The sequence below is a fragment of the Elephantulus edwardii genome, unplaced genomic scaffold, assembly GCF_000299155.1.
Source record: "Elephantulus edwardii isolate Elephantulus edwardi_28Jun2011 unplaced genomic scaffold, EleEdw1.0 scaffold00061, whole genome shotgun sequence".
Taxonomy (NCBI): Eukaryota; Metazoa; Chordata; class Mammalia; order Macroscelidea; family Macroscelididae; genus Elephantulus; species Elephantulus edwardii.
This window is the reverse complement of record NW_006399811.1, coordinates 8,807,443-8,823,487: the sequence shown is the minus strand read 5'-3', so window position 1 is coordinate 8,823,487 and position 16,045 is coordinate 8,807,443. Positions and strand designations below refer to the sequence as shown.

The following is a 16,045-nucleotide window of genomic DNA, read 5'->3' as shown; positions in this document are numbered from 1 at the left end:
GGGGGGGTGGAGGTGGAGGAGGGGATGGGCACTGCATGGACTACACCCAAGACTTGCACCTGAAAATGATTAAGAAAATCATTCAGCTCACCCAGGTAATACATGCTTTGAACACTAAAAATGATGAACATGTGTCTGCAACACAAACCCTCAAAGATGATCATGAAGAAGAAATCCAACAAATTCTTGCAGAAACAAGAGGGGAAAAAATACTGCACTATAAAAGCAAAATAATAGAAGAGCTAGACCTTAGGAGAAAAAGTCACCGTTTAGAAGCTTCACTAGAAGATCACGTAAAGATGAAACAACAGGCTTTGACAGAATTTGAAGCTTATAAGCACAGAGTGGAGGACATGCAGCTTTGTGCAGAAGCCCAGCATGTCCAGCGCATAGTAACCATGTCAAGAGAAGATGAAGAGATTAGAAGGGAATCTGAAGGAAAATTAAGGAGCTTTGGACAACTCTAAGCACAGTTTGAAAAAGATAAAAATCCACGTTGGAAGATCTGTGAACTGCTCATGCATGAGAGATCCACGAGTTGTTGAAGTCCCAACAGGATCATTGTGCTTCTATAAATAAAGGGCAGAAGACTGAGAACTACACAGAATGGAGATGGAAGCTCTAAACAAAACAATTGAAGAACTAAGACTTGAACAGAAAAAAACTAACTGAGGAGTATGAAGGCAAGTTGAATAAAACTCAGAATAAAAGACAGAATTACAGAAGGTACAAGATGAAGCTGGAAGTCTTCATGACAAATGCCAAAAACTACAGATGTCACGTGCTACAGCAGAAAACAATGTTCAGGTTCTTCAAAAACAGCCTGATGATACCAAGGGGGGAGAAATGGCCTTATTAAGCAAACACAAAGAAGTGGAAAATGAGCTAGCCAAAGAAGGTTCATAACAGCAAGCTTCAGATCTTGTCCTCAAATTTAGGAGTAGGTCATATTGGAATGCTTCAAGCAACTCAGAAGTCTCAGGAAGTCACTATTAAAAGATCTAGAATCAGAAAATCAAGGGTCAATGAGAGGTTATCTCAGCTTGAAAAAACTCAAGAGTTTGGGTGAAGGGCAGAAGCAGCAGATTGTGGAGTTGCAGAAGGTAAAAGCAGTGTAAGACATTTTGCCTAGCTTCCCCCACCCCAGTAAAAAAAGGAAGGAAAAAGCAATCCATTTCCTGCTTTTTAACTTACAAAGGATTTGGTACATTTCTTCCCATCCTCACTATAAATTATTTTTTTTTATTCTAGTAGTCTTTTTGTTTTGAGTTTGAGGTGGGAAAAGTTAAACTAATATTGTGTTTATGTTAAAAAAGATATTAATAGTTTATAAAAGACAGATTTAATATATATGTATCTAGAAACTCAATAAGCTTATTTCAGTGGAGTTTAGTTCTCCTTTTTTTTGAAAAAAAAAATCCACAAGTTAAGCTCTTAGAAAGAAAGAACAAATTTGTTTGCTCTAGCAATAACATGCAAATAGTATTGTGGCATTGTTTGTTTTTTTCAAGGAGCATGTTTCTGCCACTTCATTAGTCAGTCAGGGGTACTCACATACATTCTTTAAAAGGTCACAGCCTATGTTAATGCTATTGAAAAGAAGTCAGTATACTGAATAAATATAATAATTATGACTCAAAAACATTTAATCATCTCTAAAACTACATTGAAAGGTAGAAATATAGTACCTGAAAACTCTTTTGACTATTTTTCAGACTCTCATTTTACCATCCCAACTGGATGTTCAACTTTTGTCCTTGAAAACCCTCAACCAAAACTGTGTATAACCTCACAACCCATATGAATACATACATGGCGCTGAAGTTCAACGTTACCATTGCCTATTATATTGCTTATCTTCGAAAGCCATTGTTGAATCATGTTAAATATTTGTGTTTGAAGTATTCTGAAGGACAAAAGTAAAGTAAGAAATGAAAGTCACTTAACATATAAAAATTAACTCTTAGCTACAAAAGAAAAATGTATTTATTTGTAAAAGGCTGGGATTAGTAAACAACTATTTGAGACTGAGGGCAAGGGGAACCAAAACCCTGCATTGTCTAGAAAAACAGTTTACAGCCTTCAAAGAGCCCCACACGAAAATCACCTGGCAATGACTCACCTTTGCCAATCCAGATCTTTCATCTACATTGTACACTGCATCTACTTGCATTGCTCAAGCTCTCTAGTATAAAATCTTGTACCTTTTGCATTTGATTCTATGCTAATGGAGTCTTTTCACACTGAGAGGAAGGAATTTTGAGAGATCAAGAGTCGGATGTCTGGTGAGATAGCATAAGGTGCTCTGCTAATCTGCTTCCCTGAGGAACTGGTGGAAAAAACCCCTGATTTTTAATACTAACCATTTAAAACCTCTAGAAATAGTCCTAAGGGCAAACAGCAAAGGAGAAACATTTATTCAATAAAATCTATGAAGAGTTAAAAAAAAAGGCAAGAGATTGTGTCATTTGTACTCAGACTGTTCTCTCTCTAACCCTTGATAGTACATAAAATAGTGTGGGAGCTCTGCTTCAGACTGCTATAGCCAATAACACACAGGTCCCTCTCCCCACAGCCCCCAGTAAAAGAGCTTTCTTTTCAGAAGTTGCAGCCTGTCAATCCGCAGCTACCTAGTGTTGAGGTAAGTAGCAGTAAAATGAAGTTGAAAGATGAGGGCTCCCTGCTTCCACCCAACCTCTACTCATAGCATATGGAAGGGGCAGCTCATCCCCTGATTTATGAGCTGTTATTCCAAGTGAAGAGAGGCAATCTGAGAGGACCACAGGCTATTATCCTCTCCTTTGACCAAGCTCTCAACTCCTAGAACAGGGATGCCACGTAGAGAGCCATTTCCACTTGACCTTCTCCCTGCTCCAGGTCTAGAACCCTGGCTCGGGGATTTTGTCTGGGAGACACCAAACAAAACCCAATACATTTTCTTCAAGTTCATTCTGACTTTACAGGCCAGAGTAGAACTGCCTCCTAAGGTTTCCAAGGTTGTGATCTTTTCATTCAATTCTATTTAAATGGTTCTTTGATTAGTAAACAGGACAAAGACAGATAGACAAACAATTCTTGAAAGAGGAAAATTCCTATCAACAGTGGCTCTAACAGAGCTATTATTTCATTTATTATATTCTGAGCACGACTGTACATAGGGCTACCTGGTGGGTAAAAGATGATGACTGGGATATGTATACAATTTCAAATGTAAAAAACCATAAAAGATTGTTTTTAGATTTTCTGCTTCTTGCCACCTGGCTATGTGGTAGCCTGAGCTTTGACTTATGGAAATTATTATGGTTACGCCTAGGCAAGTATTGTCCCTTCCTAACAATATTTTTCTTAAGGGCAAAGACACATGGCAGGTACAAGTCAGAAAAAAACTTCAAATACTAAAAGAGCCTGTGTTAAAAATAGGAATGGAGGTACTGGTACAATGACAGGCACATAGACCAATGGAACACAACTGAGAACCCAGAAATGGACCCAGCTTTCTATGGTCAACTGATATTCGACAAGGAAAATAAAACCCATCAAATGGGGAAATGACAACCTCTTCAACAAATGGTGCTGGAAAAACTGGACTGCTATATGTAGAAAGCTGAAATAGGATCCACATCTCACACCATACACAAAAATCACCTCAAGGTGTGTCAGAGACCTGGGAGTAAAGCCCAAAACCATAAAGGTCAAAAGAGACAAACTGGAATCAAGCTAAGACTGCCTAGTCTATGGTATAAAGTGACTGCCAGGATAGAAAATCAATGTCCAAACATCAGTGGGATTCCTCTACAGTAACAAAGAAAACTCAGAGAAGGAAATCAAGAAAGCAATACCATTGTAATAATAGCAAACCACAAGCAGATACTTGGGAGTAAATTCAACTAGAGATACAAAAGAACTATACAAAGAAAACCACTGAACATTTCTGTAAGACACAGTAAAATACCTAAGGAAACTGGAAAAATGTGTCCTATTTATGGATAGTAAAACTCAATACTGTGAAAATTACAATCCTACCAAAAGCAATCTACATGTTCAACACAGATATCAAATTCATTTTTCAAGATCAAAAAGGAAATTATTTGTAACATTTATTTGGAGAGGAAAGAGACCCCAAATAAGCAAAGCACTTCTGAAAAACAAAAATGAAGTGGGAGGAATAGCATTCCCTGATCTCAAAACTTGTTACGCAAAAAAAACCCCAAAACAAACAAAAAAAACACAAACAAAACAAAACAAAACCCTACCACGCAGAGGTAGTAACCAAAATAGGATGGTACTAGTACAATGACAGGCATGTAGATCAATGGGACAGAATTGAGAACCCAGCTATCTATGGTCAACTGATATTCAACAAGGAAATAAAACCTATCAGATGAGGAAAGGACAACCTCTTCAACAAATGGTGCTGGCAAAACTGGACTACTTTATGCAGAAAGCTGAAACAGGATCCACATTTCACACCATAGACAAAAATCACCTCAAGGTGGATCAGAGACCTGGGAGTAAAGCCCAAAATCATAAAGTTCATCAGAGACAAACTAGGATCAAGCTTAGATAGCCTAGTCTATGGAGTAGAGTTTGCCAAATACAGACAGAAATGCAAAATATGGAAAGGATAAAATTGATAAAGGGGAACTTCTAAAGACTAAATCTCTGTAACAAATCAAAAACTTTTTGCAACAGAGTGAAAAGAAAACCTACTGACTGGGAAAAAAACACTTGGGAATACCATTCCAGACAAGGGTCTCATATCAACAGTTTACAGAATCCTATAGTGCTTCCACAAGGAAAAGACTGATAACACAATTACAAAATGGGCAAAAGACATGGAAAGACTTTTCACAGAGGAAGAAATTCACATGGCCAATAGACAGATGAAGAAATGTTCAAAATCACTGGCAATAAGAGAGATGCAAATAAAAACCACTCTGAGATGTTATCTCACCCCAGTAGCAGTGGCAGAGTTTACTAGGAAAGCAAATAATAAATGTTGGAAAGGATGTGGCGAGATATGAACATTTACACATTGATGGTGGGATTGTAAAATGGTACGGCCACTCTGGAATGCAATTTGAGTTTCCTCAAAAAGCTGAACATAGAAATTCCACATGACCCAGCCATTCCACTGCTTGGAATGTACCCTGAGAGAATGAGAATTGAAGAACAAACAGAGACCTGTACGCCAATATTCATAGGAGCATTATTCACCATTGCAAGAACATGGAAATAGCCCAAACATCCAACCACAATCAAATGGATTTAGAAATTAGGTACATTCACAAGACAGAATACTATGCAGCTCGCAGGAGCAATGATTTTATAACTCACTACCCAACTTGGGAGGGACTGGAGAGCATTATGCTAGGTCAACTAACTCAGACCCATAAGGATAAATACTGTATAAAACCATTACTGTAAAATGTGTATGAGGATCCAAAAGGGGGGTGGGAGCAGAGGGGTGAGGTGGTTAATCATAGCGTTGCACAATTTGATGGGTGCAGGGAGGGATGTGAAAAGGAAACAGGAAATATCTGGTATGTAAAGCATTGTCTAAGAACATTTTAAGTAAACCAGTATAAAAGAAAATTTTTTTAAAAAAAGAATGAAGAAAAAATAATCAGTAGTCGGAAAATATGGGCTTGGTGACAGAAATGAAGCTGGAGATAGAATGATTGAATTTTGTACAATAAATGAATGACTTATTCATTGCAAATACATTTTATAAGAAACATAAACACAGGTCATACACATGGAGTTCACCTGATAGTATGCAAAGAAATCAGATCGCTTACATCTGTGGAAAAAACTGCTGGAGAAGCTCAGTATCAGCTATGAAAACTAGGCCAGGAGCTGATTGTGGAACAGACCACCAGCTACTCGTATGTAAGTTCAAGCCGAAAGTGAGGAAAATTAAACCAAATCCACAGAACCAAAATATGACTTTGATTTCATCCCACCTGAATTTCAGAATCATCTCAGGAACAGTTTTGAGGCCTTGAACACTAATGAGCGAAGACCAGATGAGTTGTGGGAGGATGTCAAATGTATCATCCAGGAAGAGTGCAGGCAGTCATTACAAAGACAGAAGAGGAAGAAAAGACCAAAATGGATGTCAGAAGAAACTCTGAAGATTGCACTGGATCATAGAGAAAGCAAAGCACAAGGAAGAATTCAAGATACTAAAGAGCTGAACAGAAGATTCCAAAAGGCAGCTCAGAATGACTAAGCAAAATATTACAATGAAATGTGCAAGGAGCTAGAGTCGGAAAATCAAAAGGGACCGAACTTGTTCAACATTTCTTAAGCTCAAGGAACTGAAGAACAAATTCAAACCTAGAGTTGCTATAATCGAGGATGCTTTAGGCAGAATATGAAATGATCCAGGAAGTATTAAAAGAAGGTGGAAGGAATATACTGAGTCATTGTATAGAAAGGAATTGGGAGATACAGAGGAATTTAAAGAAATAACATATGATGAGCAAGAGCCTATGGTGATGAAGGAAAAAGTTGAAGCTGCTTTGGAAGAAATAGCAAAAAATAAGGCCCCAGGAATAGATGGTATAGCAATTGACATATTTCAGCTAACAGATGCTGCCCTGGATGTGCTCACCAAGTTGTGCCAAGAAATCTGGAGAACAACCACTTGGCCAACTGACTGGAAGAGATCTATATTTGTTCCCATTCCAAAGAAGGGTGACCCAAACAGAGTGTGGAAACTTCAGAACAGTATCATTGATTTCACATGCAAGCAAGATTCTACTGAAGATTATCCAAAAACGACTGGAACAGCACATCAGCAGAGAATTGCCAGAAGTCCAGGCTGGGTTTAGAAGGGGTCGTGGTACTAGGGATATTGTAGCTGATGTAAGATGGACCTTGGCTGAAAGAAGGGGATACCAGAAGAATGTCTATCTGTGTTTCATTGATTATGCAAAGGCGTTTGTGTGGATCATAACAAACTGTGGCTGACTCTGAGAAGAATGGGAATCCCAGAACATTAAATCATGCTAATGCGAAACCTATACTTGGACCAAGAGGCAGTTGTCAGAACAGAGCAGGGTAACACTGCATGGTTCAAAATTGGGAAGGGTGTACGCCAGGGCTGTATCCTGTCTCCATACCTTTTCAACCTGTATGCAGAGCAGATTATCCGGGAGGCTGGGCTCTATGAGGAGAATTGTGGCATCAGGATTGGTGGAAGATCTATTAACAATCTGCGTTATGCAGATGACACAACCCTGCTTGCTGAAACTGAGGAGGACCTCATGCACTTGCTGCAGAGGGTCAAGGACTGCAGCCTGAGGCTCAATGTCAAGAAGACAAAGATTCTCACCACTGGACCAACTGGTAGCATCAGGATGGATGGCGAAGAGATTGAGATTGTTCACAGCTTCAGTTTGCTCAGCTCCACGATCAACACTCTTGGCACCAGCAGTCAGGAGATCAAAAAACATATTTCTATGGGAAAGTCTGCTGTTAGGGACCTCTCTAAAGTACTCAAGAGTAACGGTGTCTCTCTGGAGACTAAGGTGCGCCTGATACAGGCCATGGTCTTTGCAATCACTTGTTATGCATCAGAGAGTTGGACAATGACTAGGGAGGACAGAAGGAGAATTTATGCCTTTGAGCTGTGGTGCTGGAGAAGAGTATTGAATATACCATGGACTGCCAAGAAAACAAACAGATCGATCCTAGAGAGGGTTAAACCAGGCTACTCCTTGGAGGCAAGGATTCTGGGGCTTCGTCTGACATACTTTGGGCCTGTTGCCAGGAGGGAAAGGTCCTTGGAGAGGGACATCATGCTTGGGAGGGTGGAAGGATGGCGCAAGAGGGGAATACCCTCTATGAGATGGATTCGGGATAGGTGTGTCAGAGGCAGTGCGATTGGCATAGAGCAGGGTTTAGGGCTGTTGTACATAGGGGCGCTATGAGTCACAAATGACTCGACGGCACATAACAACAACAACAACATAGACCCCAGCCTTCTATATACCAAGTGCTTCAGATTTTAAGCTCCTCTGATCTTGGATTTACCTTAAAATTTTTTTGGTCACTTTTATGTCCATATGCTAGCATGCTATCTTTTTAAAAATTTTACTTTTTATTGATCTGCACAGAAAGTTTCTGTACATTTTGTTTCAATCATATGTTGAGTTTCACACATTCTTTCATTCACATTGTGTTTCATAAAATCATCCTTATACAATGTGTCTTATAAAATTAGTTACCACTGATCCATGCCCAACATTACTTCGTCTTTTCAGGTCCCTACTTGATCTTTCCTAATTCCTTCATCCCCTCCCTCTGCCCACCAAATTCTGTAAAACCGCATTTCCCCTACACCCCACCCTCAGCTCCACTTTCCCTCCTCTCTGCTGCTTCTGCTTTCACCTTGGATTTTCATACCCATATTACAAGTTGTCCTTCTATTTTTACAATAATGGTCTTATGAAGTATTTGTCCTCATGAGACTAGTTAGTTCAGTAAGCATAATGCTCCCCAGTCTCTCCATGTTATGCTGTATTTTTCTGAAATTGTTGCTCCCGAGTGCTGCGAAGTATTCCATATGAGACTGTATCAAACTTTCTCAAGCTATTCATTTGTTGATGAACATTTAGCTCTTTCTATGTTTTCGAGATCACTAACAACATTGCTATAAACATTGGTGTATAAAACTCCATTGGTAAAAACAAAACAAAACAAAAAAACAACAACAACTCTCTTTGTGTCTCAGTTCTAATTTCCTTGGAATATATATATTACTAGCAGTGGAATAACTGGTTCATATGTAATTGGCTTATTAAACTTTTTTTAGGAAATGCCAAACTGCCTTCCAGAATGGTACTAACATTTTACAATCTCACTAGCAGTGCATGAGAATTCCAATCTCCTCCACATTGCTTGCTGTCCTGTTAAACTTTGCTACAGCTACTGGGGTGAGATGGTATTTCATTCATGTTTTGATCTGCATCTCTCTGAATGCCAATGATTTTGAGCATTTCTTCATGTGTTTCTTGACATCTGAATGTCTTCCTTTGTTAAAAGTTTTTCTAGTTATCTAGTGTACTTGGGGTGGGGGTGGGGGGAAGGGACGTGGGAATTGTATACTAATGAAGGAATTTTTTTTCTTTTCTATCTTCGGAGGGGGAAGTGAGCTGGTGGGGAGGGGTGGGAAGGGAGAAAATTGCGGCAATGAATGAATGGAAATCCAAAACTTCTGTAAAAAAAAAATTAAAAATTATAATAAAAAAAATGAAGAAAAAAAAGTTTTTCTAGTTATCTAATTCTAACCATGGGTTATCAGTGTTTAAGCTTTTTGTTTGTTTGCTTAATACTGATTTATTAACAAAGTTTGAATACATTGTTTTTTGCACAAGATCCTTCCCATTTCCTTTACCACACTCACCTATCTAATTGTACAACCCTATGATTAACACCATCACTACCGCACCCATCCACATACTTCCCGTGGATCCTCATACTCATTCTACAGTAATGGTTTTATACAGTATTTGTCATTGTGGGACTGAGTTCACTCAGCATAATGCTCTCCAGTCACTCTTTAAGCTTTAATATAATCCTTCTTCTGATTATTGATTTCCCTGAAAAATCTCTTGATCACTTCTATATTGGTGTGCTTTCTTTCGTATGTTGGTGCAGATTGTTCTGTTAGATAATTGTTTAAACAAGCTTTTAATACCCGAGACACTGTCCTTCTGACATTGACAGATGAGCATCATCTATTTTCTTCATTATGCCTTTCTAAAACCTCTAGCTTTCAATGATAAGTTTATGAGAATAAGCGAAGGGTGTGGCCACACTGGGAGAATTATTTGCCCATGGTTTGGCTATAGGCTTCTAAGTAAAAGCTTGTCTATTCTCAAAATATATCTGGTTCATTTGTGTGTGTTTTTTTTCCATAGCATTTCTCAGAATTGCAATTCAAGTCTTGAATTTTTTTCCTCAGTTCTTTCACCTTGATAAATGCCAAGTGAGTTTTCCCTTTTTTATTCTGACTCCAATTCTTTGCACATTTCATTATAATATTTTGCTTTGTCTTCCTGAGCTGCCCTTTGAAATCTTCTGTTCAATTCTTTTATTTCAGCATCTCTTCCCCTTGTTTTGGCTTCTTAATACTCTAATGCAATTTTCATAGTCTCTTCTGACATCCATTTTGGTTTTTCTTTTTCCTCTTGTAATGACTTTTTGTTTTCTTCATGGATAATATCCATATTGTCATCTCACAGTTCCTCAGTCCGATCATTGGTGTTCAATGCTTCAAACCTATTCTTGAGATCATTCATAAATTCAGGTGGGATAGGTTTAAGGTGGTATTTTGATTCTTGTGGACTAGTTTCAATTATCTTCCGCTTTGTACTTGCATGTGTGTAATAATTAATGATCTGTTTTACAGTCAGCACCTGGCCTGGTTTTAACTGCTGATCTCAAGTTTCTTCAACAATTCCTTCTGCAGGTATAGTTGATCTGACTCCAGTGCAGTCCATCAGGTGAGGTTCATGTGTAAAGATATCTTTGTGTTTTTAAAAATAAAATATTTGTGATGAAGAAATCACTGGCTGCACAAGATTCAATCATCCACTCTCCAGGCTCATTTCTGTCACCAAGTAGGTATTTTCAGATGACCATTCCTTCCTCATTGTTTGCAACTTTTACATTCCAATCACTGATAATTATTAATGCATGCTGACTGAAAGTTTGATTCATAACAGACTACAAAAGTTGGTAGGAATCCTCAATTTCCTCCTCTTTGGTTTTAGTTGTTTATGCATATATTTGAATAATAGTCTTGGGGTTTTTTAGAATTTTTTAAATTATTAATTCAATGAAAATTTACAGAGACTTCGGATTTCCATTCATTCTTTGTTGTACTTTTCTCTCCGCCCACCCCTCCCCCCAGTACACATCTCTCTTGGAAAAGTAAAAGAAAAATTCTTTCATTGTTTTACAATCCCTCCCCCCAGGTCCACTCCACCATGCAGCCTTCACTCTGGACTCCTGTCATGACAAAATTACCTAATCACATATCCCTTTTAAACAGTTTTCTCCCTCAACTGTTTCAATGCAGTATACATTATTTATCCCATCTTCCTCAGTCTCCCTCCAACCCCAATGTCAGTCCTGTTTCACAACAGTGGCACCATGCAGTATTTGTCCTTTTGTGATTGAGACACTTCACTCAGCATATTGTCCTCCAGGGTCACCCATTTTGAATAACATTGCATGAGTTCCTTGTTTTTCAATGCAGCATAGTATTCCATTGTGTGAATATACCACAGCTTCTCTATGCATTCGTTTGTTGATGGGCACTTAGGTTTTTTCCAACTCGTTGCTATTGTGAACAAAGCCGTGATAAGCATGGGTGTGCATATATCTGCTTGGATGCCAGTTATGGTCTCTTAGGGATATATTCCCAGTAGTGGAACTGCTGTGTCAAATGGTATCTCTATTTGCAACTTTTTGAGAAAGCACCACACCATCTTCCACAGTGATTGCACCATTTTACACTTCCACCAACAGTTTCTCCACAACCTCGCTAACATTTGTTCCTTTCTGTTCTGTTAAATTTTGCTATTCTTACTGCGGTGAGATGATATAGTTGTTTTTATTTGCATCTCTCTTAGGGCTAGGGATTTTGAACATTTCTTCATGTGCTTGTTGGCCATTTGAATGTCTTCTTTGGTGAAGTGTTTGTTTATATCCTGTGCCCATTTTTCAATTGGATTGTTTACCTTTATCTTGTGGTGCTCAAGTATTTTATAAATTCTAGAGAGAAGTCCCTTATCTGACATATCATTACCAAATACTTTTTCCCAGTCTGTGGCTTCCCTTTTTTACCCTGTTGGAGAAGTTTTTGGATGTGCACAGGGATTTGATTCTTAGAAGATCCCATTCATCTACTTTATCTTCTCCTGGTTGTAGAAAATAATAGTTTTATTAACAAGTCTTCATTGTATGGATATGGATAGTATCCAATCACTCACAACCTTGGACTTTTAGAACAGATCTAGGAATTATCTTTTTATCAATGAAAGCAATTCTTCCTCAGTTTTCTCTGGAAGTATCAAAAGAAAATGGAAGGAATACACAAAGTAATCACTATACCAAAAATAATTGGTTAACACTGAAAAATTTCAGGAAGTACCACATGAACAATGGTAATGAAGAAAGAAGTTCAAGCTGTACTGAAGATATTGGCAAAAAATAAGGCCCCAGAAATGGATGGAATACCAATTTACAGACTTCAACTAACAGATACTGCCCTGGATGTGTTCATCAGTCTATGCCAGGAAATTTGGAAGGCAGTTGCCTGGTCAACTGACCGGAAGAGATCCATATTTGTTCCTATCCCCAAGAAAGGTGACCCAACAGAATGCATGGAAAAGAAAATTTCCATCACTAGTCAAAGTTTAAATTTTCAATGCAAAACAACCTCAAAAGTTTTAAGAGCAAACCTGATAACCTTGTTATATAATCCTTAAGGAATTCAGAATGTCACATATTTTATCCATGGAGAAGCTGCTGTGTTCGAACTGCCAACATTCTGGACTGTAGTCAAGAACTTTAACCCTTGTGCTACCAAAGCTGTTCTGGGGAAAGAAACAAACCATAAAAATAGCTCCCAATTCCTTCCTAAAGTAATCCTTTCCAGCAGAATATAAAGAATTTCAAACTTTAAGATGCTCTCAAGAATAGTGAGTGGGATGAGATTTAAGATGTTGTTATGTGCAGTCAAGTTGAACACAACTCATAGCAACCTTATGAACAAAACCTGCCCTATCTTGAGCCAATCTCAGCCCCTCTGACACACCTATCCCTAAGTCATTGTGTCAGTCCATCTCATCCAGGGTCTTAGTCTCATGACCTGACACTTGACCCTTCTAAGTGTAATGTCCTTCTCCAAGAACTGGTCCCTCTTGGCCAAATGCCCAAAGTATGTGAGAAGGAACTTCAAAATCCTTGTCTCCAAAGAGCAATCTGGCTTCACCCTCTCAATAAATCATCTGTTTGTTCTTTTGGCAGTCTAGGGTGTGTTCAATACTGTTTTCCAGCACTACAACTCAAAAGCATCAATCCTTATTTTGTCATTCATATTCATTGCCCAGCTATCTGAGGTATAGCGAGAAAAACCAATGGACGGTCTTAGGTGCACCTTAGTCTCTAGACTGACATTCTTGCTTTTCAGCATTCTGGAGAGGTCCTTGACAGCACATTTTCCCAATGCAATTGGTCTTTTTATTTCCTGACTGCTTGTGCCAAGAGTGTTTTTGATTGTGTAAATGAGCAAGCTGTAATTGTTAATAATTGCAATCTCTTCTCCATCTATCAGGATGCTGCCAATTGGCCCAGTGGTAAGAATTTTTGTTTGCTTGTTGTTGAGATGCAATTCATATTGAAGAACACAGTCCTTGACTTTCTATAGCAAATGCTTCAGGTTCTTATCAGTGTTAGAGAACAAGGCTGTGTTACCCGCATAATCCAGTTTGTTGATGAGTCTTCCTTCAATCCTGATGCCACATTCTTGTTCATAAAGTCCAGCCTTTTAACTGATCTCTTTCACACATAGTTTGAAAAGGTATGGAGAAAAGGCACATCCCTGACACACTCCTTTCTTGATTTTTGAACCATGCAGTGTTTTCTGGCTCTGTTTTGACTACTATTTCCTGGTTTTAAGCATAGGCTTTATATAAGCAAATCAAGTGTTCTGGGATTCTCATTCTACTCAATGTTGGCCACATTTTGTTTAAATACACATAGGCAAATGTCTTTGCATAGTCAGTAAAACACAAATAGACATTCTTTCTTCTGGTATACTCTGCTTTCAGCCTATATCTATCTGTCATTGGCCATGATGTCCCTAGTGCCACAGCCTCTTCTAAATCTAGCTTGTATTTCTGACAATTCTCTGTGGTTTTTAGATAATCTTATGGGTGATGTTAGTGATGTTGTTGTTTATTATGTGCTGTTGAATTGACCATGACCAATAATGCCCCTATACACAATAACTCTGAACCCTCCCCTATCCTAAGCCAATCTGTCTCTGAAACACCTATTCCTATTACCCCAGTTACTGTGTCAATGCTTGTCATCCAGGGTCGTCTTCTCCTGTGCTGTCCTGCCACCCTCCCAAGCATATTGTTCAAAATTTTCCATACTCTTTTCAATCACCCTTTTTGGGAATAGAAATAAATATGGATCTCTTCCAGTCAGCTGACCAGGTAGCTGTTCTCCAGATTTCTTAGCACAACCTGGTGAGCAGGTCCAGGTCAGCATCTGTTTGTTGAAATATTTCATCAATTTCTGGGGCCTTTCCCCCCCCCCCACCAATTCCTTTAGAGCAGCTTGAACTTCCTCCTTCATCATCGCTCCCTCTTGATCATTGTTCTGTGTCAGCCAATTATTTCTGGTACCATGGCTCTGGGTACTCCTTCCATCTTCTTTTAATGCTTCCTGAATCATTTCACATTCTGTCCACAGTATCCTTAATATTACAACTCAAGGCTTGAACTTTTTCTTCAGTTTCTTCAGCTTGAGACATTCTAAATGAGTATGTCCCATTTGATTTTCTGACTCCAGCTTTTTGCACATTTCTTTATAACACTTTGCTTTATCTTCCTGAGCTAAAATATAGGCCAGCTAGGTTATAGAAAACTAAGCCCACCTACAACCAGGAGAATATAAAATAGATGAATGGGATCTTCTAAGAATCAAATCCCTATGCACATTCAAAGACTTCTCCAACAGAGTAAAAAGGGAAGCCACAGAGTGGGAAAAAGTATTTGGTAATGACATATCAGATAAGGGACTTATATCCAGAATTTATAAAATACTTGAGCACCACAACAAGATAAAGGTAAATAATCCAAAAGAAAAATGGGCACAGGATATGAACAGACACTTCACCGAAGGAAACATTCAGATGGCTAACAAGCACATGAAGAAATGTTCAAAATCCCTAGCTCTAAGACAGATGCAAATTAAAACAGCTATGAGTTATCGTCTCACCCCCGTGAGAATAGCAAAATTTAACAGAAAAGCAAGCTGCAAATGCTGTCAAGGTTGTGGAGACACTGGAACCCTTATTCACTGTTGGTGGGAGTGTAAAATGGTGAAACCACCGTGGAAGGTGGTATGGCGCTTTCTCAAAAAGTTGCAAATAGAGATATCATTTGACCCAGCAATTCTACTACTGGGAATATACCCCAAAGAGACCATAACTGACATCCAAGCAGATACATGCACACCCATGTTTATCATGGCTTTGTTCACAATAGCAAGGAGTTGGAAACAACCTAAGTGCTCATCAACAAACGAATGGATAGAGAAGCTGTGGTATATTCACACAATGGAATACTACACTGCATTGAAAAAACAAGGAACTCATGCAATATTATTCAAAATGGGTGATCCTGGAGGACATGATGCTGAGTGGAGTAGCTCAGTCACAAAAGGACAAATACTACATGGTGCCACTGTTGTAAAACAGGACTGACATCAGGGTTAGCGGAAGACTAAGAAAGATGGGTTCAATAATGTATACTGCATTGAAAGAGATGAGGGAGAAAACTGTTTCAAAGGGATATGTGATTAGGTATTTTTGTCATGACAGGAGTCTAGAGCGAAGGCTACATGGTAGAGTGGACCGGGGGGAGGGTTTGTAAAACAATGAAAGGATTTTTGTTTTACTTTTACAAGAGGGTAGTGTACTGGGGGAGAGGGTTAGGAGGGGAGTAAGTGCAACAATGAAAATGAAAAGTAAAATAAAAAAAAAAAAGAATTGGTAACACTAGCCTGGTGAGGTAGAGTAGAGGGAGGCATGCTTGTGGCCCTGAAAACTGTGAAATGGGGTGAAATTTTGCTATGTACATTTTTACCAAAAATAAAACTAAGGAATAAAGCATTTGAGGTTTTAAATCTAAAAACAACTGCAAATAGAGATACCATTTGACCCAGCAATTCCACTACTGGGAATATACCCTGAAGAGACCATAGCTGACATCCAAGCAGATATATGCAC

At 38.7% G+C, this 16,045-nt stretch overlaps 1 protein-coding gene across 1 annotated transcript in view; it reads right to left on the bottom strand.

Moving 5' to 3' along the window:
- AXDND1 (axonemal dynein light chain domain containing 1) overlaps window positions 1-16,045 on the bottom strand; it is a 245,076-nt gene that overhangs the window by 64,838 nt on the left and 164,193 nt on the right. Inside the window, exon 18 of the mRNA XM_006887769.1 lies at window positions 1,813-1,906. Coding sequence (XP_006887831.1) covers window positions 1,813-1,906 — 94 coding nt within the window. The remainder of the gene's footprint in view (window positions 1-1,812; window positions 1,907-16,045) is intronic.